The sequence below is a fragment of the Panthera onca genome, chromosome E3 (genome assembly GCF_046562875.1).
Source record: "Panthera onca isolate mPanOnc1 chromosome E3, mPanOnc1 haplotype 2, whole genome shotgun sequence".
Taxonomy (NCBI): domain Eukaryota; kingdom Metazoa; phylum Chordata; class Mammalia; order Carnivora; family Felidae; genus Panthera; species Panthera onca.
Window position 1 is genome coordinate 38,060,541 of NC_138354.1, and position 23,364 is coordinate 38,083,904.

The window sequence follows — 23,364 nt, forward strand, 5'->3', positions numbered from 1 at the left end:
AAAAACCAGAATAGGTAAATCCTTGAAACAGAGAAGTTGGTGGAAGTGCTCTGTTGCCAGCCGGAGTGGCGGTTACACAATATTGTCAATACACTAAATGCCACTGGCCTGTTCTATCTAAAATGATTGATTTGCACTATGTGTATTTTACCTAAACAACAACAAAAATGAAAACAAAGTAAAATATCAGCTTTCTGGGCAGCGGGAACTGTTCTACACTTTGATCCGAGAGGTGGTTATAAAGGTGTATACACACATACAAATTCACCAGGTTGCACCAAAAACATTCATATACTTTACCATATTATTTAAGCCACAATAACATCTTATATTTTATAAGGTATCTTTAAAAAAAATCTTTAAAAAAATTTTTTTAATGTTTTATTTTTGAGAGATTGAGAGAGAGAGACAGAGGCGAGTGGGGGAGGGGCAGAGAGAGAGGGACACAGAAACCGAAGCAGGCTCCAGGTTCTGAGCTGTCAGCCCAGAGCCCGACGCGGGGCTCAAACTCACGGACTGTGAGATCATGACCCGAGCCGAAGTCGGATGCCTAACCAACTGAGCCACCCAGGTGCCCCTAAGGTATCTTTTTATTTTTTTTTATTTATTTTTTTATTTTTTTATTTTTTTATTTTTTTTTTTCAACGTTTATTTTATTTTTGGGACAGAGAGAGACAGAGCATGAACGGGGGAGGGACAGAGAGAGAGGGAGACACAGAATCGGAAACAGGCTCCAGGCTCCGAGCCATCAGCCCAGAGCCCGACGCGGGGCTCGAACTCACGGACCGTGAGATCGTGACCTGGCTGAAGTCGGACGCTTAACCGCCTGCGCCACCCAGGTGCCCCTATTTTTTTTTTTATTTTTATTTATTTATTTATTTTTTGCGTTTATTTATTTTTGAGACAGAGAGAGACAGAGCATAAACGGGGGAGGGTCAGAGAGAGAGGGAGACACAGAATCTGAAACAGGCTCCAGGCTCTGAGCTGTCAGCACAGAGCCCGATGCGGGGCTCGAACTCACGGACTGAGAGATCATGACCTGAGCCAAAGTCGGCCACCCAACCAACTGAGCCACCCAGGCGCCCCCCTAAGGTATCTTTTTAAAGAAATGTTTATTTATTTAAATAGAGAGAGAATGGGAATGGGGGAGGAGCAGAGAGAAACAGAGAGGGAGAGAGATAATTCCAAGCAGGCTCCACAGTGTCAGCCCAACACGGGGCTTGATCCCACAAACCATGAGATCATGACCTGAGCCAAAGTTGGATGCTTAGCCAACTGAGTCATCCAGACGCCCCCTGAATTGTTCACTTGAAGATGGTTTATGTTATGTGAATCTCACCTCAATAAACAAAAGTTTTAGACTCTAAAAATACATGCAACGAAGTCCCACAAAGTTCAGCTTTTCCCCACTTTCCTTCCATCCTTTTGCTTTTGGAGCTGACCTTGACCCTGGCACACACGGGACACCAGGCAGGGCTGGCAAAGGAGGGGATGCCAGTGCTCCTGCCCAGGACAGGGAGCAAAGGACATGATGTGTACGGAATGGTGTATAGGGCCGGATGAACATCTAAATCATGTACCTACAACCCCCCCAGGGCAGGTAGGGCTGGGCGATTCTGGAGAATCCAGAAGAGAGGGGTTGGGCACAGACGCCCCCTGGTGGCGGTACTCACGGGCCAGTCATCATCTCCACGGGCCGGTCGCAGGAGATGCATTTCACCCGCTCAAACAGTTTCCTGGAAGACAGCCGGCCATCAGCTGCTGCCCCGTGGGGAAGGCCTGTCTGTACCGCAGGGTCAGGACTTCCCTCCACACCCCACTCCCGCTGGCCTGGCCCAGCTCAAGTCTGCCCTGCTGGCCCCTGCGGATCCCCACCTGTGGCCACCTGCAGCAGTGGGGGACAAAGTGTGTGCAGCTTATGTGTCTGGCCCAAACATAATGGAGGTCTTTAAAACCAGGGTCCTTCTGGAAAGCTGCCCTTCACAGGGGATATTTGGAAGGATGAGGGGTCATCTTAGGACAGGAGACTGCCCCCCCAACATTGATTTCCTCTGCCTAGGACTCTGTCTAGATGGGGTGGGGGAAATGGTGACAGGCTCCAGTCCCAGATCCACCCAGGCTCCCTGTGAGGCCCTGCATGGCCCCTACCGTCCGTGAGCTTCAGTTTCCTCATTCACAGCAAAAGGGCTTTGGAGCAGATACATTCCTGGAGCCCCTCTGCCAGCCAAGACCAGAGATGCCCCCCTCGGGGGTGCCCTCAGCCCCATCCCACCCTCAACCCCCAAGCTGGGAAGCCCCACTCCTTCTCCCTGGGTCCACAGGTCTGGAATCCTTCCTTCCAGAATCTGCTGGGATACCCATCTCATTTCCTCTCTGGAGAAAGGGTATTGTCCCCAGCCTCTGGGAGGTGCACCCCCACCCAGGAGGGGCTCACTTCCTAAAGCCAGCAGCACTGTCAGGGTCAAATCGGAGGCCTTCAATCAGCAGCTTCCTGACTATTTTCCAGACCTCATCCACGTCTTTCTTCAGGTCATCCAAATCACTGTGGGCCAGCTGCACACAGCCAAAGGGAAGAAAAGAGGGTTTAGTTAGCTAATTCACACCCCACCTTGCTCAAGAAAAGGATCTGCAGCAAAGTTACCCAATGTTGGGTAACAAGATTAAACAGCAAAAGCGAGGGGGTCAAAGGGGACACGATCAAGCTTAGGTTACGGTTCATACCCCTAACGCACACTGTTGCCGGAATGGAGCCGCAAAGTGAGCTCCCCAGTAGCCAAGGCAAAGAAATACTGCCAGTTACTGCCTCCAAAAGATAAAATCAACACTACTGCTCAACTGAGGCCCTCAGGCCCAAGACACATTTCTCCCAGCGGTCCCCAGGCCTGAGATTCACACATGCGACACATATTCACTGAGTATGAAGTATACTTACAACGGACCATGAGTGCAACCAGTTCTGGAACATCCCAATTACTCCCCAAAGAAACCCTGTACCCATTAGCGATGGCCCCTCGTTTCCCCCCAAACCCTCAGGTGTAGGCAACCACTGATCCCGTTCATGGCTGTGGATTTGCCTGTTTAGGATACTTCACATAAATGGAGTCACATCCTCTGTTGCCTTTGGTGTTTGGCTTTCACTCAGCACCATGTTGTCAAGGTTCATGGGTTATACCATGAATCAGGGCTTCATTTCTTTTTATGGCTGAATAATATCTCATTGTACCCACTGTACAGAGAGACCACAATTTGTTTATCCATTCACCCGCTGGCTATTATGAGTAATGCTTCTTTGAACATTTCTGTATGAGCTTTTGCGTGGACCTGTTTTCATTTCTGTTGGCTACAGGGGTTGGAAGTGCTGGGTTGTATAGGACTCGATATCTAACTTTCTGAGAAATTGCCAGACTGCTTTCCACGGGGGGACTTTTGAATTTTTAAGGTGTTCGTTCCAGGGGCAGCTGACTGGCTGGCTCAGTCGGTAGAGCGTCCGACCCTTGACTTCAGCTCAGGTCATGATCTCACAGTTTGAGTTCTAGCTCCACGTCAGGCTCTGCGTTGACAGTGTGAAACCACTTGGGATCCTTTCTCTCTCTCTCTCTCTCTCTCTCTCTCTCTCTCTCTCTCTCTCTCTGCCCCTTCCCTGCTCACATGCTCACACACTCTCTCTGTCTCAAAATAAACTTTCTGAAAAAAGATTTAAAAACTTGTACGTGTATGTTCACAGAAGCATTATTCATAATAGTCAAAGGTAGAGACAACCCGAATGTCCATCAACAGATGAATGAATAAACAGAATGTGGTCTATCCGGCTGATGGAATATTGTTCAACCATGATAAAGAATGGGGAGTCTGATCCATAAATGAACCTTGAAACCATGATGCTAAGGTCAAGAAGCCAGTCACAAAAGGTCACAGGATGTATGATTCCACTTACATGAAATGTCCAGAATAGGCAAAGCCACAGAGACGGAAAGTAGCCCAGGGGTTGGCAGGGACTGGGGGCAGGGCGGGCTGGAAAGTGTCTGTATAAATGGGCACAGGCTTCTTTGTGGGGGATGGAAATATCTTAAATAGGGGAGGTGTTTGCACAACACTATAAATGTACTGAATGCCACGGATTTAGTCACTTCAAATGGTTAATTTTAGGTTGTGTGAGTTCTGTCACAATTAAAAATACAGGAAGAAAAGAAAAAGCACTTAAAACAAAAATTTATAAAGCTTTCTATTAGGAAGAAATCGAAACACCCAGAAAAGTGAAAAGACCAGAATCATTAACCCCCATACACCCACCATCCGGAGTCCATCATTCTTAACAGATTGCTACATCTGCCTTATTCTTTCGATGGGCTATCTTTTGAAAACTTACAAAGACCATGACACCTCACTCATGAATACTGTCGTACTCGTGAGGACATTTTCCTACGTGATACCCAATGCATGAACAGTAATTCCTGACTGTTCTCATTGCCAGCCCTTTTGTAGACTTGGCTCAATTGAACCAGGACACAAGCCAGGACTCCTCATGGACTGCACTGGGTTGTTTTGTCTCTGGAGACACTTTTCATCTAGAACAGTCTCTCTGTCTCCACTTTTTTTCCCACCCTATCATTGAATTACTGAAGAAAAATAGGTCAGTTGTTCTGTAGATGACTATAGTTCCTCTGGCTGCAATTCTACGTTGATTTGTGTGATTTTTAAGACAAATGTGTTTCCAGGGGCGCCTGGGTGGCTCAGTCGGTTAAGCGTCTGACTTTGGCTCTGGTCATGATCTCACGGTCCGTGAGTTCGAGCCCTGTGTCAGGCTCTGTGCTGTCAGCCTGGAACCCGGAGCCTGCTTCGGATTCTATGTCTGTCTGTCTGTCTGTCTGTCTGTCTCTCTCTCTCTCTCTTTCTGCCACTGCCCTGTTCGCGCTCTCTCTCAAAAATAAATAAACATTTGGAAAAAAAAGAAAGACAAGGGCATCTCCATGAGAAACACATCCCATATCTGTTTTGATTGTTGTTATATCCCCAGTGACGAGCGTCATACGTGCCCAGCGCATAGCTGATGAATGAACATATCCTTGTTTTGTAGATGAGAAATCTGAGGCTCAGCGAGGTCGTAGCACTCGGGGCACGCTGCTGCTCAGAGGGGCTGCCTGATTCCGAGCCCACGCTCTCCTGGCCATACCAGCAGCCCCTGCTGCAGGAACCACACAGAAGTATAACTGTTGGTCTGACTGTGCCTGTCTCTCTACTGGATGGTACAAATCAAGGCATGTGACTCGTTAGCAACATTTATCATAGGTGGTCAGTAAAGGATGCATGGATAAATAAATTATCAGCAGACACCCCGCCCCATCCCACCCTGCCCCCTTGCTTGCCCAGGCATGAGAGTTATGGCAGTCAGTCTCCAAGATCCTCCCTGCTCACACCCTTTCACACGGGGTAGGGCTGGCCCGTGGAACGAGGCTACTACAGAGATGATGCGCCGTGGCTAAGTCATAGAAGCTGACGGAGCTTCCATTGCGCTCTCCTGGGCCACCTGCCCTGGGGACGTTGGCTGCCACTCTGTGAGAAGTCCGTGTGGTGAGGGAGTGAGGTGTCTCGCCAACGGCATCTTGACTGCAGCCTCACGGGAGACCCCGAGTCACTCAATTAAGCCGCTCCCCAATTCCCGAGCCTCGGCAACTGTAGAGCGTTTGTCGTTTCAAGCTGTCACATTTCAGGGTCACTTGTTACACAGCAGGAGACGACTGCTGGGGGGTACTCACCTTGGTGCTCAGGTCCTTGCTCAGCTTTTCCTCAGCCTTCTTCCAGTCATTCTCGTGGGTCACGACCCTGAAGAGCATGCTCTGAATCATCTCGTTCAGCTCCATCGCCACCGTCTCCAGGTCAGCTCGGCTCGCCTTGCCTGCCAGGGTGCTCCTGTCGGCTTTCTGGGGACAGAGGGGACTCAGAGCGGCGGTGATGCTGGGGTGGCAGAAGGAGGAAGCTGGAGGGGGGCGGGATCAGACCACTCCGGTCCGTGTTTTCGAGTTTGGGACCCTGAACGCCTGGCCTTGGCTGAAATTCAACCTCGGGGTCTAATTGGCTCAGACACAGCTATCAGGTGTAAGCCAAGGTCTTCCCGTGATGGAGAAGCTGGTGCCTGATTTTTAAGCGCAAATAACAAACTGTCATTCACCCTGAGTCACTGAAAATAGGAGTTGATGGGACAACTTTGGGGAAGCTTCCCCAGCTCTTCTATACGATACAGGTGGAAGGAACCTGGGAGGCTCTCTGCCTGGTCTCGTCTTGTCTAGATGACCCCGATGCCCTGGGTGGGAGAGCTGGGCTCAGGATGCAGGGGCGGGAGGGGAGAGGAGTCTCTGATCACTCACCTCTTTCAGCTCCTGCTCCATCACACTTTTGTCCACCTTGTGCATTTCGAGGTTTTTAATTTGAGCATGGACAATCTAAAAAAAATTTTTTTTTACATTTATTTATTTTTGAGACAAAGAGACAGAGCACAGTGGGGGAGGGGCAGAGAGAGAAGGAGACACAGAATCAAAGCAGGCTCCAGGCTCTGAGCCGTCAGCACAGAGCCTGACATGGGGCTCAAACTCATGAACTGTGAGATCTTGACCTGAGCCAAAGTTGGATCCTTAACCAACTGAGCCATCGGGGTGCCCTGAACCTAATTCTAATAAATGCCAAGTTCCACCATGTCCACCTTCCCCAAAGATGGGTCCCAGAGTCTAGAATGGGAAATGCAGGTGTGGAAGGAAGGTCCTGTTTTGGCCTCAAGTCATTGCTTCCTCTAACCCCACATCAGCAGGGATCCCTGACCTTTTGGAGTCATCAGGCCTGATGGTAATATTTAGATCTCCACTTGGCTCTTTCTAATTAAAATCTGGAAATAAAGAGGAGTGATTAGCTGGGACCTTCTAACTTCTACTGCTAGGATCACCTGTGTACTGAGTTGATTAATGTCCTCCCCAAAATTCGTGCCTGCCCAGAACCCGTGAACGTGGCCTTGTTTGGAAATAGGGTCTTTGCAGATGTAATTGGTTAAGATGAGGTGATACCTGGGGCGCCTGGGTGGCTCCGGTGGTTGAGCGTCCGACTTCAGCTCAGGTCGTGATCACACTGCTTGTGAGTTCAAGCCCCCATCAGGCTCTGTGCTGACAGCTCCGAACCTGGAGCCTGCTTCAGATTCTGTGTCTCCCTCCCTCTCGGCCCCTCCCATGCTCACACTCTGTCTCTCTTTCTCTCTCAAAGATAAAATAATAAAACATTAAAAAAAAAAAAAAGATGAGATGATACTGGATCAGGGCAGGCCCTAAATCCATTGACTGGTGTCCTTATAAAGACGTGACGTGAAGACAGACACATAGAGGGAACAGGCCATGTGACGACAGAGGCAGAGACTGGAGTGATGTGGCTACAAGACAAGGAACCCCTGGAGCCACCAGAAACTGGTCGAGGCAAGGATCCTCAGTCTGAGCAAGGCCCTGCCAACACCTTGCATTCTGGCTTTTGGCCTCCAGGGCTGTGACAGAATACGTACCTAGTGTTTCAAGCTATCCAGTTTGCGATCATTTGTTACAGCAGCCACAGAAAACGAATACACCCAGTAAGTGGTATACTCACTGGCCGTCTTTTCGGTCTCCTCCTGCACCGAGCCACAACTCAGAATATGATGGTCTCTTCCAGGAGTGGTTCTGGAATGCAGCCTCTGGCTTATAAAAGACACTCATCCACTTGCAAAAGGCAAGTCACGTTTTCTACAAAGCCCATGAGAAAGAGTTCTGCCCCCACTTATGTTCTCGCTTGGTTCTCAGTGGAAAACTCTCGGAGAGACGCACAGCAAGGGGATGGAAACATCTCCCTCCTGCTTGCGTGGTGGCGGTGTGGCTGCATGAACAGGCAGACGTGGACTGAGCTCTTAGACTTAAGACGTGGGCATTTTGGGGCGCCCGGGTGGCTCAGTCGGTTAAGCGTCCGACTTCGGCTCAAGCCATGATCTCCTGGTTCAGGAGTTCAAGCCCCACATGGGGCTCTGCACCAGTGGTGTGGAGCCTGCTTGGGATTCTCTCTCCCCCTCTCTGCCACCTCCCCCATTCGTGCTTACTCTCCCTAAATAAACAAGCAAATAAATAAATAACAACTTAAAAAAAAAAAAAAGGAAATATTTAGCGAAGCATGTGTTGTATACTAAGTCTGCTCCGGGTCTTTCCAGGGTTAACTTTTATAAGCAACTAATTCCTGTTGGCACAGGGGCTGGAAGGACAAAGGCTGCCTTGTTCCATTTGGCACTGTTTGGTCAGGCCTTGTCCTCTGGAGTTTCCCTCAAGTGACAGCTACTTGGAGGCAGACACTGTGCACAGGGCAGGGCAGGGTGCTGGCCACTCAGCAGACGTGCTGAACGGACGGGCTCCGGTCTCCATCAATATGTCCACAGGGCGTGGCGGCCCAGCCTCGCAGGAGGGCAGTGATAAGTAAGGGTCCAGAGTTGGCAGGAGATGAAGTCGTTCCTGACCTCGGTATTCGCAAAGGTCTGAGCCTGCAACCCCAGATACCCACCGCCCTCACCCGGGCTAGGAACTGGCTTCCTTTCCAGAAGTTCTTTTCCCCACCAAGTTGCCCTGTGTGTGTCCTAGCCTGGAACCTGCATGGGGGCGGGGGGGGGGGGGAGATGTGCCTTTTTCTTGTGCCCCCTACATCCTAGTGCACCCCACCAATAGCCCCCTGACTTGGATCAGAAGCCCCCATGGAAATTATATTGGGTGGTTCTGTTTGGGGTTTTGTCTCTTTCATTCTGGGGGAAGGTCCTGTCTTCCTGCTGGGAAGGACTTTGGGCCCTCCTCCAAAGCCTGGGGACACCTTGGAGACAAGGCACAGATGGGACTGGCCCTGAGGACCTTGGGGCCAGGGTCATCAGGCCAGTTGAGTCAGACCCTCCAGGCCCATGGGAGAGGGTGTCCAAGGGGGCCCCTACTAGGTGCTTGGTGTCTGTATGCACAATTGTCATGTCAGTAAGCCTGCCATTCTGGGAAGACCCACCGGTGCTGAGCTGGGTTAGGGGAAATGTTATGAACCTAACAGTTGGTGCAAGAAATCCCCTCACTCATTCGCTGATGTCTTCAGCACATGTTGAGTGTTGGCTGTGCTCCAGGCACCTTTCTGGGGGCGGGTGACCCAGGGGTCAACAACACAGATGTTGCCCAGGCCCTCTTGCTTATATGTTTGGGGGCGGAGGTGAGGGGGGGCCCAGATTTGTTGGTTTCAATTGAAGTGTAATTAATGCAAGATGAAATGCCAGTGCAGGGTCCCTGGTTCCCCTGCCTTGGGTGTAGCTGTGAACCCTTGAAAGGAGGGTCCAAACGTCCTACTATGGAATCCTCCCCCTACCTGCCCACCCAAACCCCCAGACTTGGGGTGCCTGGGTGGCTCAGTCAGTTGAGAATCTGACTTTGGCTCAGGTTATGATCTCACAGTCCATGAGTTCCAGCCCTGCATCGGGTTCTTTGCTGTCAGTGCAGAGCCTGCTTCGGATCCTCAGTTCCCCTCTCTCCCTGCCCCTCCCCATCTCTTGTGTGCATGCTCTTTCTCTGTCTCAAAAATAAAAAATAAAATATTTAAGAAAACCAAACAGACCTTCAAGTCACCCAGGCGAGTCTGGAGCTTTTCCACTGCCCTGTCCAGCACGAGGTGGTGATCCTTTATTATCTCTATTTGGTGGCCCCAAATTCTTTCAAGTTCCTCCTCCTAAAAGGGGGGAGACACAGTCATGAAGCCCTCGGCATCGAAGGTCACCCTGGCAGGGAAGGGGCTTGAAGAGTGTACCAGGCCAGTGCCAAGAACCCTCGTTGGTGGGGGACCACATAGCCACGACCCACTGGGACTCCTGCACCTGCCAGGTCTGTCTCCTTGCCCCACTCACTCCCCCAGGCCGCCTTTTAGCTACACAACAAATTCTCGTCCTGGGTCAGCAATTCAGCTGTCAGCCTGCCTCAAGCCACCATCCCCTAGTGTCTTTCTGCCCTGGGGCACTGACCTTCATCCTGGATCTCTGGAGGTTCCCAATCTTTTCCTGCAGTACGTCCACTGTCGTGCCGAGCTTAGAAGAGGCTCCCAGATTAGCTGAGGGCAAAGGAGGGGGTGGCTGTTAGGGGCAGAGATGGGGAAAGACCCTTCATCTAGGGCTCCACTTGCTTCTGCCAGGAGACGTCCGAGGTGGCACTGGCCACCAGAAAGATACTGTGAGCCTGGGGCCTTCCAGGTCATTTACCTTTTCTAGTAGTCATTCTTTTCTTTTCTTTTTTTCTTTTTAAGTTTATTTATTCATTGGGAGGGGGAGAGAGAGAGCGTGAACAAGCGGGGAAGGGGCAGAGAGAGAGAGGGAGAGAATCCCAAGCAGGCTCTGTACTGTCAGTGCAAAGCCTGATGTGGGGCTTGAACTCATGAACCATGAGATCATAACTTGAGCCGAAGTCAGAGGCTTAACCAACTGAGCCACCCAGGCGCCCCTGAGTAGCTACAGTCTTTTTAAAAAAATCTTAAAATGGGCACCTGGGTGGCTCAGTTAAGTGTCTGACTTAGGCTCAGGTCATGGTCTCATGGTTTGGGAGTTTGAGCCCTGAATTGGGCTCTGTGCTGATAGTGTAGAGCCTGCTCGGGACTCTGACTCCCTCTTCTCCCTCTCTCTGTCCCTCGTCCACTCTCTTTTTCTCAACATAAATAAACTGTATTTTAAAAAAAAATTTTTTAATGTTTATTTTTGAGAGAGAGACAGAGCATGAGCAGGGGAGGGGCAGAGAGAGGGAGACACAGAATCCAAAGCAGGCTCTGAATCGTCAGCACAGAGCCCAACGTGGGGCTCAAACTCATGAACCTGAAGATTATGACCTGAGCTGAAGTTGGATGCTTAACTGACTGAGTCACCCAGGTGCCCCTAAATACATTTTAAAAAAATATTAAAAGGAGCAGATAAAATTAATTTTGATATTTTATTTAACTCAATATATGATATAAAAGTATCATTTGAATATATGATACAAAATTATTGAGATGTTTTACATTCCTGTTTTCATCAAGGTTTCAATATCTGACATGCACTTCACCCTTGGAGTACACCTGCACTTGAACTTGCCCCATCTCAAGTGTCCAACAGCCACAAGTGCCTCCTGGTATTATATTAGACAGCACAGGCCTAGGGAGGCCTTTCTGGAGTTTATTCCAGTCTCAGAAAAGGCCCTGAGCTGGGATTCCTGGCTAGCTCAGTCAGCAGATCAAGTCAGACTCTTGATCTCAGGGTTACGAATTCGAGCCCCACATTGGGTATAGAGATTACTTCTTTTTTTTTTTTTTTTAATTAAAAAAAATTTTAATTTATTTTTGAGAGAGACAGAGACAAACTGCAAGTGGGTTGGGGCAGAGAGAGAGGGAGACACAGAAGCAGAAGCAGGCTCTGAGCTATCAGTACAAAGCCCGACGCAAGGCTCGAACTCACAAACCGTGAGACCATGACCTGAGCTGAAGTCAGACGCTCAACCGACTGAGCCACCCAGGCACCCCAGAGATTACTTTAAAAAAAATCTTCAAATAGGATAGGACAACAGGCCTCACAGTGGGTCCTCTGAGCCAGCAGCATCAGAATCAGATGCTGGGGGCACCTGGGTGGCTCAGTCAGTTAAGCAACCAACTTAGGCTTGGGTCATGATCTCACAATTCCATAAGGGGCTCTCTGCTCTCAGAGCAGAGCCCACTTTGGATCCTCAGTCCCCTCCCTTTCTCTGCCCCTCCCCTGCTTCTTGTGCTGTGCACACAAGTGCTCTCTTTCTCTCTCGCTCGCTCAAAAACAAATAAACATTAAAAAAAAATCAGCTGGTGGAATGGGTCAGAAATGCAAATTCTTGGGCCCTGCTCAGACCACTGAATCAGAAACCCCAGGGGTGGGGCCCAGCAGTCTGTGCTTTAACAAGTCTCCTGGGGATGCTGAGGGGACAAGGTTGAGAAGCAGTAGATGAGGCTACCCTGCCCTCCAGTCCCCTCAGTGAGCCTCTGTCCAGCATGGGCATAAAATGGGAGCACAAATCTGCAGGTACCACTGCCACCCACAAAGCTTCTGTGGTCTTTAAGGACACATTTGTTCGCCTGGCAGTGGCTCCTAATCTCAAACTGACCACTTCATCTGGGGCCTGTTCAGTGCTCTTGGACATTCTGGCTGATCCAGACTTATCAACACATCGTACAGTAGTGCTGTATCACATGGACTGTCGAAAGGAAGTTTTCCAGAGTAATTGTGATGTGGGATTCTCCTTCTTCGGGGCCAACTTTAGACCCTAACCACCCCTCTCCCCTATGATAAGACCTTACTGTACATTCATGGTAAAAGAATAGACCAATAAGAGGCTAATGCTGAAGCCGAAGGAAAGAATGGCTAACGGTTAATACGGATTTTGCTGGGGGAGCTAAATGAAGGCGATGAGGGACTTCTCGGAGGCCGCTGGGAGGGCCTGAGCCCCTGCCACCTCCCCCGGAGCCAGGCAGAGCCTACCTAGATGAGTCAAGTGCTGCTGAAGGCTGGACGACAGCTGTACAAAATCTTCTTTCAGGGAGTCGTGTCTAATGGGCATCTGGGCTATGTGGCCCATGGAGTACCTGACAGCCTCCTTCTTGTCCTCGGTGGTCACGGCATTCTGGGCAGCCAGCATGGCCTGGGACAAGGCCCTACCGGGGGAGATGCTGGCAGCAGAGTATGGGGGATAGAAGACTTCGCTGTACCCCTGCAAGTCTTCTGCCTTGGTGTCCTCAGCCAAGGACACAGAGGCCAAGGCCCCACGGGAAGATCCCGCGCCCAGGATGTCTGCGAAGACCCCTAGGGGCCCAGATGCAGCCACGGATGTTGCTATGGTGGCCAACTTGGTGGCCGGGGCGTTTTTGATGGCCTTGGTGGCGGCCTCAGCTTGCCGGGCTGCCAATGTGGCGGCCTTTGCGTAGGAGGCGGCGGCGGCAGCCGCAATGGTGGCGGTGGTCTTCAACCGCTGAAGGGCAGATGGGGGAGCCTTGGGGGCTGCTGCTTTGGGGTCCTCAGCCCTGGGGGTCCTGGCCTGAGGAGCTGGCATGTCGTGGGATAAATATTCTTCTTGATTTTCTGAGACAGCCGGCAGCAGATGTACCTGTGCGTGGCTGGACTGTGACCACAGTGGACAGGGCCAAGCGGAGCCAAACTCCATGGCTGGTGGGGGGGCCCTGAATCCCTGGGACTGTGCAGGCAGGAAGCCTGATGGGTCTGGGCCAAGCTGCAAGGAGCCCGAGACCCCAGAAGGCCAACTGCTAGCTCTGGACCAGCCTCTGGGAAGACGCCAGCCTGCTGGTGGTGTGGGCTGAAACCCTGGGGCAGGTGCAGGCCCAGAGACAGCCTCAGGGGCAAGGGCGGCCCCAGGTCTGAGGGCAGGCCCAGGTGCTAGTGGGAATCCAGGTGTCAGACTAGGCCCCGGCACAGGCCCTGGTGTAGGAGTGGGCTTAGACTGTGGCCTCCGCGTGGGCCCAGGCCCAGGCTCGGGTGCAGACCCAGGTTCGGGCCCAGGCCCAGGCTCGGGCGCAGACCCAGGCTCGGCCCCAGGCTCAGGCTCGGGCGCAGACCCAGGCTTGGGCACTTGAGGCTGCCCCGGCCCCTGGGCCCCGGCGAGTAGAACAGCTTGGGCAGATTCCTCCTCCTGTAGCTCCTCCAGGATTTCGTAATGCCAGGCAGATTCCGGTAACCTGGGGCGTTCGGTGACCCCTGAGACCGGGACACGACGAACAGCTTCAGGGTACTCCGTGTTCTGGGGATGATCTGTCTTTGGGGGCTGATCCACAATCTGCAACAGCTCCGAATCATCAAACCGTAGTGAACTGGTTCCTTGTGTTAAAGTTCCCTGTGGACAGGGGTGAGGCTGGCCAGGGCTGCTCCAGGCCAGCTCAGCGGTCCCCCTGCCTGCTCCTGCAACCTCAGCTGCTGCCCCTCCGTTTCCCCCTTCACTCACGGGGCTGAACATGGCTTCATGGAGGCTGCTCCAGAGCACCATGTCCTCAGCTTTGGGGATGGTGAGGATCTTGCTCTGGAGAGAAACCTGGGGGACAGGGTTGGGAATGATGGGCGAGGCCCTCAGGTGGCTCCTTGGTCCATACTTACCTTTCCTGATTGTGTTCTCCTCCTTACCCCTCCCCCCACCCCCCAGCCCCCTGGGCCTGGAGGTCAGGGGACTCAGGAGGGAGGACAGCACCGAGGCCCTCACCACTTTCTTCTGCAGCACACTTATCTTCTGGGTCTGTCCTCTCAGATCCTCCAAGAAAGTATCCATTCTTTCTGGGTGCATCTGTCAAATGAGCCAAGTCTGTGGGCCTGCAGGTTCTGGTCCTGGCCCTGCTTCTCCCACAGCTCAAAGACAAGGATTTAGCTCTAGGTGACAGAATTGGAGAAGGAAGAACAGATCCCAAAGCAAAGTGCTTCCCGGGGAGTGGGAAAGGGGTAGAAGAGGGTTCCCTGGGAAAATAAGTTTGGGAAATGCTGGGCTTAAAAGGATTCAATGGGTTTCTGTACTGCAGAACTTCTCAGAGCCTTTAATGGGCAAAAGTACATTAAGAATCTCCAAGAGGTAGGCTGAGGAGGCATTTATTTTTCTCCACAGATTTGTCAAAGAAACCTTTTTAGTGCTTCGTGATGCCCTTTCTTCTCAGATGGGAGCTATTCGGACTGAGTTTTCACAAGTGCCATGACAATCAAATGTGTACAGTGACCTGTGAGTTGGGAATAATACACTAAACCATGCTGTCTGGGGACAAGTTGTAAAACCTCAGTCACAATACCAGCCTGCAGGAGTGGAGACCTGGCCTCTGAGCCCAGCTCTGACTCACCAGCTGTGACCTCATGCTTCAGGGATGCCGTGTCCTTCCACATCATGGTAAGGAGTTAGTATGCACCCGGATTGATGTCCTTGTGACTCCAAGGGGAGATAGACTGTATGCCTATGCTAGGTTTATTCCACTTTGCAGCATGGACAGAGCTTTATAGAATAGGAAAAGCTGTAATCTTTCTGCTAAGTTGGTGGAATATAAGCCTGGAGTTACCAAGACTTAGGGAGTACCTGTCTGAGAATGAAGCCAGTCCAGAGGAAAGCATCAGTGACAGATGTTGATGTGGCATGAGCACCTAGATCTGGTTGTACCTGAAGGCAACTCTGGACATTTTAGTAAATGAGACACTACATTCTCTTATTTTGCCTAAGCCAGGATGAACTAGGTTTCTGTAACTTACAAATGGTCTCCTAACACAGCAGAGTGAGGAGCATGGTGGGAGCCACGGACAGTTTAGTGGCACGGGCTAGATGGGAGCCATGAAGAGTTTAGTGGGATGGGCTAAGTGGCTGGTCAATGTCAAACCCCTTCTCCTCTTCTCAGGACTGTGTTCTTTGATTAAGAACAGGCTCCCTAGATTTACCTTGTCCCCCCCAACCATCTGAGGTCCAAGCGGCATGGCCAGACAGCATGGAGGATGCTAGAGAGGGTCTACCTTTTCAAGTATGTCCTTCAGTTTGTCCAGATCCTTTCTGAGAGTTTCATTGGAGACCTTGAGTGCATAAATGTCAGTGAGCAAATCCTGCAGAATCTTCACGGACTGAAGGGGAAGAAGAGGGGAAAATGTGAAGTTGGGTGTGGCTGGGGGGAAAGGTATGTAAAGTGCAGAAGCTCTTTGGTGATGCCCATGGTCTAAGAAGTCCTCTTGGCTCTACCAAGGCCCAGGCTGGAACATACTCAGAGGCTAGCATATGACACCAAAGTCAACAGTGCTGAGCTCCCAGGTGGTCTGGGTGGGAAGGAGGCAACTCTACATTTCAATGTATTCAGTAACCAGGAGTCCCTCATTAGGAAGCATCTCATGCCCTTTGGTGGGACATCAGCAAGGGAGTTATGATTGGATTTACATTTTAAAAGGGTCCCTCTGGCTGCATGTGTAGATTGGCTCCCGGAGGGTAAGGGAGAAAGCCAGAGGACCAGTGAGGAAACTTCCAGGCAAGAGCTGATGGGAACAGTGAGTGCTGGGATCATAGCTCAGCTCCATCACTCAGTGGGGCTGTTACTGCATCCTTCCAGGTTTTAGGATCCTCAATCATAAAATGAATATAAAAAATATGATGATGAAACAAAAATGTGATGATGTATTTAAAGGGCCCAGTGCATAGTTAGGCATTCAGCTAACAAAAATAACAAACAGCAAAATGGCAGAAATCCTTCTTATCAGTAATTACATTAAATGTAAATGGATTAAACTCCCATTTAAAAGGCAGATATTAGGGGCACCTGGATGGCTCAGTCAGTTGAGGGTTCAACTTTGGTTCAGGTCATGATCTTGCGTTTGTGGGTTCAAGCCCTGCATCGGGCTCTGTGCTGACAGCTCAGAGCCTGGAGTCTGCTTTGGATTCTGTGTCTCCCTCTCTCTCTGCCCCTTTCCTGTTCGCACTCTGTCTCTCAAAAAAAAAAAAAAAACATTAAAAAAAATTAAAGGCAGACATTAGGGGCATCTGGGTGGCTTAGTTGCTTAAGTGCTGACTCTTGGTATCAGCTCAGCCTCTCATGGTAGTGGGATGAGCCCCATGTTAGGCTCTGCACTAACAGAGAGAAGCCTGCTTGGGATTCTCTCTCTCAAAATAAATGAATAAACTTGAAAAAAAAAATAGGGGCACTTGGGCAGTTCAATTGGTTGAGTACCAACTCTTGATTTCTACTCAGGTCATGCTCTCATGCTTTGTGAATTCAAGCCTGCATCAGGATCTGTGCTGACAGTGTGGAGCCTGCTTGGAATTCTCTCTCTCCTTCTCTCTCTCTGCCTCTCCCCTGCTCACCACCCCTCTCTCTCTCTCTCTCTCTCTCTCTCTCTCTCTCTCTCTCAAAAATAAATAAATAAACATAAAAAAAGAATAGTTGAGCTTTCAATACCCCATTTTCTTTTTTCTTTTTTTTTTTAATTTTTTTTAACGTTTATTTATTTTTGAGACAGAGATAGACAGAGCATGAACGGGGGAGGGTCAGAGAGAGAGGGAGACACAGAATCTGAAATCAGGCTCCAGGCTCTGAGCAGTCAACACAGAGCCCGATGTGGGGCTCGAACTCACATATCGCGAGATCGTGACCTGAGCCAAAGTCGGACGCTTAACCGACTGAGCCACCCAGGTGCCCCATCAATACCCCATTTTCAATAATGAATAAAACTAAAGAGGATCAGCAAGGAATTAGATTTGCACAACACTATAAACCAACTAGACATAACAGACACCTATAGGGCACTCCAGTCAACAATGGCAGAATACACATTCTTCCCAAGCATACACAGAACATTCTATAGGAGAGACCATATGCTAATCCATAACACAAGTGTCAACACATTTTTTAAAGGACTGAAATCATGCAAAATGTGTACTCTGACTGCAATGGATTCAAATACATCAATAATAGAAGAAAGTATTAGAAATTTGCGAATAAATGGAAACCAAACAACACTCTTCTGAATAAGCAATGGGTCAAAGAAGAGATCACCAGGGAAATCAAAATCCAGTTTGAGATGAATTAAAATAAACACAGAACACACTAGAACTTATGGGATGCAGCTGAAGCCAGCCTTCAGACCCTGGAAAAAAGCAACGCAAAAAAACCGGAAGCAAGTAGAAAAAGTGAAGCAATAAAGAGTAAAGTGGGAACTAATGAGATAGAGAATAGAAAAATAAGAGAGGAAATCAATGAAACTAAACGCTGGTTCTTTGAAAACATCAACAAAGTTAGCAGATCTTAAGCGAGACTGACCAAGAAAAAAGGAGAAGAAATCAGAAATGCAGGAGGGAACATTACCCTACAGAAATAAAAAGAGAGGCACCTGGGTGGCTCAGTCAGTTAAGCATCTGACTCTTGATTTCAGCTCAGGTCGTGGTCTCGTGGTTCTTGAGTTTGAGCCCCGTGTCAGGCTCCGCACAGACAGTGCAGAATCCCACTGCTTGGGATTCTCTCGCATTCCTCTCTCTCTACCCCTCCTTTGCTCATGCTTTCTCTTTCTCTCTCAAAATAAATAAATAAACTTAAAAGAAATAAAAAGAATTATGAAGGACTACTGTGAACAACTGTAGGCCTACAAGTTAGTTACCTGGGTGGCTTAGTTGACTTTGGCTCAGGTCGTGATCTCATGGTTCATGAGTTCAAGTCCCACATCAGGTGAGCTCAAGCCCTACTTCAAGGGAACATGAGTCCTGCTTCAGTTGAGTCCTATTTCTGTCTCTCTCTCTCTCTCTCTCTCTCCCTCCCTCCCTCCATCCCTCTCGTGGGATTCTCCCTCTCTCTTTTCTGCCCTTACTCAGTTGAGCCCTCTCTCTCTCAATAAAAAAAAAAAAAAAAAGAAAGAAAGAAAGAAGAGAAAATTTGAATATATCTAAGACAAGGGAACAGATTTGAAACACTGATTTAAAAAAATGAGAGAGAGAGAGACACCTGGGTGGCTCAGTCAGTTAAGCATCGGCTCTTGGTTTCAGCTCAGGTCATGATCTCACAGTTTATGAGTTCGAGCCCCTCATCAGGTTCTGCATTGGCAGTGCAAAGTCTGCTTGAGATTTTTTCTCTCTCTCTCCTTCTCTCTGCCTCTCCTGTGCCCTCTCTCTCTCTAAAAAACAAAAAAAAAAAAAAAAAAAAAAAAAAACTTAAAAAAAAAGAGACCCAGGCTGAGACGGCTTCACCATTCACCACTCACTTCTATCAAACATTTAAAGGAGAATTAATACCACTTCTTTATAGTCTTTTCCAAAAAAATCGAAGAATTCCAGACTTATTCTATGAGGCCAATATTATTCAAGAATCTCAATAGGCATTTCTCCAAAGATGATATACAAATGGCCACTAAGCACATGAGAAAAGATGTTCAACATCATCAGTCATCAGGGAAAAACAAATCAAAACTACAATGAGATACCACTTCATACCCACTAGGATGGTTACAATCAAAAGTCAGCTAATAGTAAGTGTTGGTGAAGATGTACAAAAATTGGAACCTTCACATACTGTTGGTGGGAATGCGATATGGTGCAGCCACTTTAGGAAACAGTGTGGCAGTTCCTCATAAGATAGAACACAGAGTTACAAATGACCCAGCAGGTCTACTCCTAGGTATATATCTAATAGAAATGAAAACCTGTAGATGAGTGTTTATAGCAGCATTATTCATAACAGCTCCAAGTAGAAACAATCCCAATGTCAATCAACTGGCAGATACAAAAAACATGATATATTCACAATATGGAATATCATTCAGCCATAAAAAGGAACCTAGTACTGATTCCAAGGAAAATGAACCTCAGAAACAAGACGCTAACTAAAACAATCCAAACACAAAAGACAACACGTTGCATCATTCCGTTTATATGAAGCATATAGAATAGAAAAATTTACAAGACAGAGAGCAGATTAGTGGTTGCTTAGGGTTGGGGGGGTGGTTTGCAGCGGAGCCTGAGGGGATAGAGTGGTGACAAAGGGTACAGGGTTTCTTTTAGGGGGATGAAAATATTCTAAAATTGACTGTGGTGATAGGTGTACAATTCTATGAATAGACTAGAACCACTGAATTATACACTCTTAAAGGGGTGAACTGTATGGTATGTGATTTTTTTTAAGTTTATTTATTTATTTTGAGAGAGAGAGAGAGAGAGGGAGGGAGGGGCAGAGAGAGGGAGACAGAGAGAGTCCCAAGCAGCCTCTGCACTGGCAGCACAGAGCCCGATGCAAGGCTCGACTCATGAACCATGAGATCATGACCTGAGCTGAAACCAAGAGTGGGACGCTTAACTGACTGAGCCACCCAGGGGCCCCTGGTATGTGAATTTTATCACAATAAAGCTGACTGATAAATAAATAGCACCCCATGTTCTTGGATTAGAAGGCTTAATTCCCAAACTGATCTATAGATTAAGCTTAATCCTTATAAAAATGCCAGTTTGTTCTCTTTCATAGAAACTGACAGCTGGATCCTAAAATTCTTATGTTAGTGCAAGGGACTCAGGATAGCCAAACAATCTCAAAAAAAAAAAAAAAAAAAAAAGCAAAGCTGGAAGACTCACACTTCCTGATTTCAAAACTTTCTGCAAAGCTATAGTAATCAAGACAGTGTGGTATTGGCATAAGAAAAGATACACAGGTCAGTAGAAGAGAAATGACAGTCCAGAAATAGTCACGTTTACAATAAGAATGCCAAAACAAATCAATAGGGGAAGAGCTGTCTTCAACAAACAGTACTGAACAGATGGATATCCACATACAAAAGAATGAACGACTCTTACCTCACACTGTATACAAACATTAACTGAAAATGGCTCCTATGTCTCAATTTAAGAGATAAACAATAGACCATTTACTCCCATGTTGTAGAAGAAAACATAGCAGTAAATCTTCAAGACCTTGGCCAGGCCATGGTTTCTTAGATATGCCACCAAAAGCATAAGCGACAATCCATCAAAAAGCGTGACAAAAGAGATACATAAATTGTACTCCAGAAAAATTTAAAACTTTGCCTAGCAAAGGACACTGTCAAGAAAGTGAAGACAACTCACAGAATGATAGACAACATTTATAAATCACACACATGGCATCATATATGCAGAATATATAAAGAACTCTTACAACTCAACAAAAAGACAATCCAATTAAAATTGGTCAAGTAATCTGAATAGACATTTCTCCCAGGAGGAGTTATAAATGGCCGCTAGACACCTGAAAAAGATGCTCAGCACAGTCACCAGAAAAATGCAAATCAAAACCACAAGGTATATGCCCAAATGAAAACATATTCACAGGACAATGTATACACCATTGTTCATAGTGACCACTACTCCTAACAACCTACAGGTGGAAAAAACCAAATGTCCACCAATTGAGAAAAAAGTGTGGTCTATCCACTCAGTGGAATATCATTCGGCAATAAAAAAAAAATACTGATACATGTGACAGCATGGATCAACCTTGAAGACATCATGGTAAGTGCAAGAGTGGGGCTCAAAAAGGAGCAGGAAGAAGAATGATAGCTAATGGTTAAGGGGGTTTTGGGGGGAGGTTGTAGGAAATGTCCTAAAATTGATTGTAATTGTTGCAGAACACTCACAGTGTTGAGCATACTAAAATCCCTGAACTGTACACTTTACTTTTTTTTTTTAATTTTTTTTAACGTTTATTTATTTTTGAGACAGAGAGAGACAGAGCATGAACAGGGGAGGGGCAGAGAGAGAGGGAGACACAGAATCTGAAACAGGCTCCAGGCTCTGAGCTGTCAGCACAGAGCCCGACGCGGGGCTCGAACTCACGGACCGCGAGATCATGACCTGAGCCGAAGTCGGACGCTTAACCGACCAAGCCACCCAGGCGCCCCTGTACACTTTACTTTTTAAAGATTTTTATTTTTAAGTGATCCTAACTTGGGGCTCAAACTTGCAACCCCGAGATCAAGAGTCACATGCTCTACCAACTGAGCCAGCCAGGCACTCCATGAACCATACACTCTAAATGGATGAATATTTTGGTATGCACATGAACATATGTATATCTCAATAAAAATGCAAAAAATAGCATTTTTGTTTTAGAAAAAACTGGGGGTAATTTCAATACAGTCTATTGGATGGTATTTGGGAGTTGTTAATTTTGTCAGGAGTGGTAATGGTATAATAGGAAGGGTTTCACAAGTCTTTATCTGCTGTAGATGGAAAACATTTTTCAGGGAAATCTCTGAAGTCTAGATCTTACACCAGTGCAGGAATGCTTCCCTCTCCCCCATCTCCCTGGAGGCAACCAGGGGCCTAAGTTATAAGTTACCTGAGCAGGAGTCATCCCCCCCCAACCCCCATCACACACACACACACACACACACACACACACACACACACACACACGCGTAGTCCAGGGCAAACCCAGAAAAGGTGGCAAACCCCAGAGCTTTGGGAAATGGGAAGGCAGGCTAACACCTGCCTTCCCTGCCTTTCCTTCCCTGCCTTTCCTTCCCAGGGAACAGCAATACAAAGGTACTTGCCAGCACCCTGAAGAGGTGCTGGCCACATAGAAAGTTCATTACTGTTATTGCAGTAACCTTGACCCTATTCTCTAAAACCCCAGAGTGTTTTCACACCTTTCAGCTTTGTTATGAAATTTTCAAACATTAACTTAAATTTAAAATCATTTTAGGGGCACCTGGCTGGCTCAATGGGCTAAGCATCTGACTCTTGGTTTTGGCTCAGATCATGAAGTCACAGTGTTGTGAGTTTGAGCCCTGCATCAGGCTCTGCACTGGCTGTGCAGAGCCTGCTTGGGATTCTTTCTCTCTCTGCCTCTCCCCCACGGGCGCTGTCTCTACCTCTCTCAAAATAAATAAATCAACTTTATTTTTAAAAATAAATAAATTTAGGGGCGCCTGAGTGGCTCAGTCGGTTAAGCGTCTGACTTCAGCTCAGGTCACGATCTCACGGTCCGTGAGTTCGAGCCCCGCTTCGGGCTCTGGGCTGATGGCTCAGAGCCCGGAGCCTGCTTCCGATTCTGTGTCTCCCTCTCTCTCTACCCCTCCCCCGTTCATGCTCTGTCTCTCTCTGTCTCAAAAATAAATAAACGTTAAAATTTTTTTTTTTAAATAAATAAATAAATAAATAAATAAATTTAAAATCATTTCAATTTGTGGGATCTGCATCAGGAGTTTTTCAGCGAGTCAAATGGGAAGGGAGTTTTGAAATCAGAAAAAGCAACAACAGGTTGTAGCAATCCCCACAGGGACCTCGACTTTATTTATGGAAACAGGGTCAGCCAGAACGGTATTTTGTTGTTGTTGTTGTTGTTGTTGTTGTTGTTGTTGTTGTTGTTTTTCAGCAGGCTCCACCTGCAACATGGGGCTTGAAGTCATGACCCAAGAGATCCAGAGTGGCCTGCGCTACTTACTGACTGGAGGCAGCCATGCGCCCCCAGAATAGTCTAAATAAACAGCTGATGCGGTCTCTCCTTCTCTCCTGTGAGGCTAATGGCCAGGGGTTATCATCACAACTGTGATAACCGAGGTCTCAAGGACACAGTCAAGGACCTCCAGACTCAGCTTTTTAGAATCTGGCCGGGCTCATTGGCTCATTCCCGCGTTCACTTTCTAAAACTCACGTTCAGGGCCGGCGGCCGGGGAGATGCGGGCAGGGCCTTGGAGCCTGCAATTCTGGGAAAGCTCCGCAGGTGGGGCTGGCGCTCCAGCAGGCGCAGGAGGCCCCGGGTAAGAGCCTCCTGGGGGGGCTGCGGGGACAATACGCAGGGCGAGCAAGGGGAGCACAGTTTTCCTAACTCGGCAGTCCTCAAGGTGCGGGGCGGGAGGAGCGG

The 23,364-nt window shown here is 48.3% G+C and overlaps 1 protein-coding gene across 2 annotated transcripts in view; it reads right to left on the reverse strand.

Annotated features, from left to right (window-relative positions):
• The window catches only part of CE3H16orf96 (chromosome E3 C16orf96 homolog), a 37,241-nt gene that overhangs the window by 10,348 nt on the left and 3,529 nt on the right, over positions 1–23,364 (reverse strand). The window contains exons 2-11 of one of the 2 annotated variants that reach the window (XM_060648342.3): positions 15,521–15,625; positions 14,247–14,327; positions 13,995–14,081; positions 12,524–13,886; positions 10,022–10,107; positions 9,622–9,732; positions 6,363–6,437; positions 5,754–5,918; positions 2,435–2,553; positions 1,674–1,736 (exon numbers count right to left, since the gene is read on the reverse strand). In XM_060648342.3, coding sequence (XP_060504325.3) covers positions 1,674–1,736; positions 2,435–2,553; positions 5,754–5,918; positions 6,363–6,437; positions 9,622–9,732; positions 10,022–10,107; positions 12,524–13,886; positions 13,995–14,081; positions 14,247–14,327; positions 15,521–15,625 — 2,255 coding nt within the window. The remainder of the gene's footprint in view (positions 1–1,673; positions 1,737–2,434; positions 2,554–5,753; positions 5,919–6,362; positions 6,438–9,621; positions 9,733–10,021; positions 10,108–12,523; positions 13,887–13,994; positions 14,082–14,246; positions 14,328–15,520; positions 15,626–23,364) is intronic. The other variant, XM_060648343.3, reaches the window with a different exon arrangement.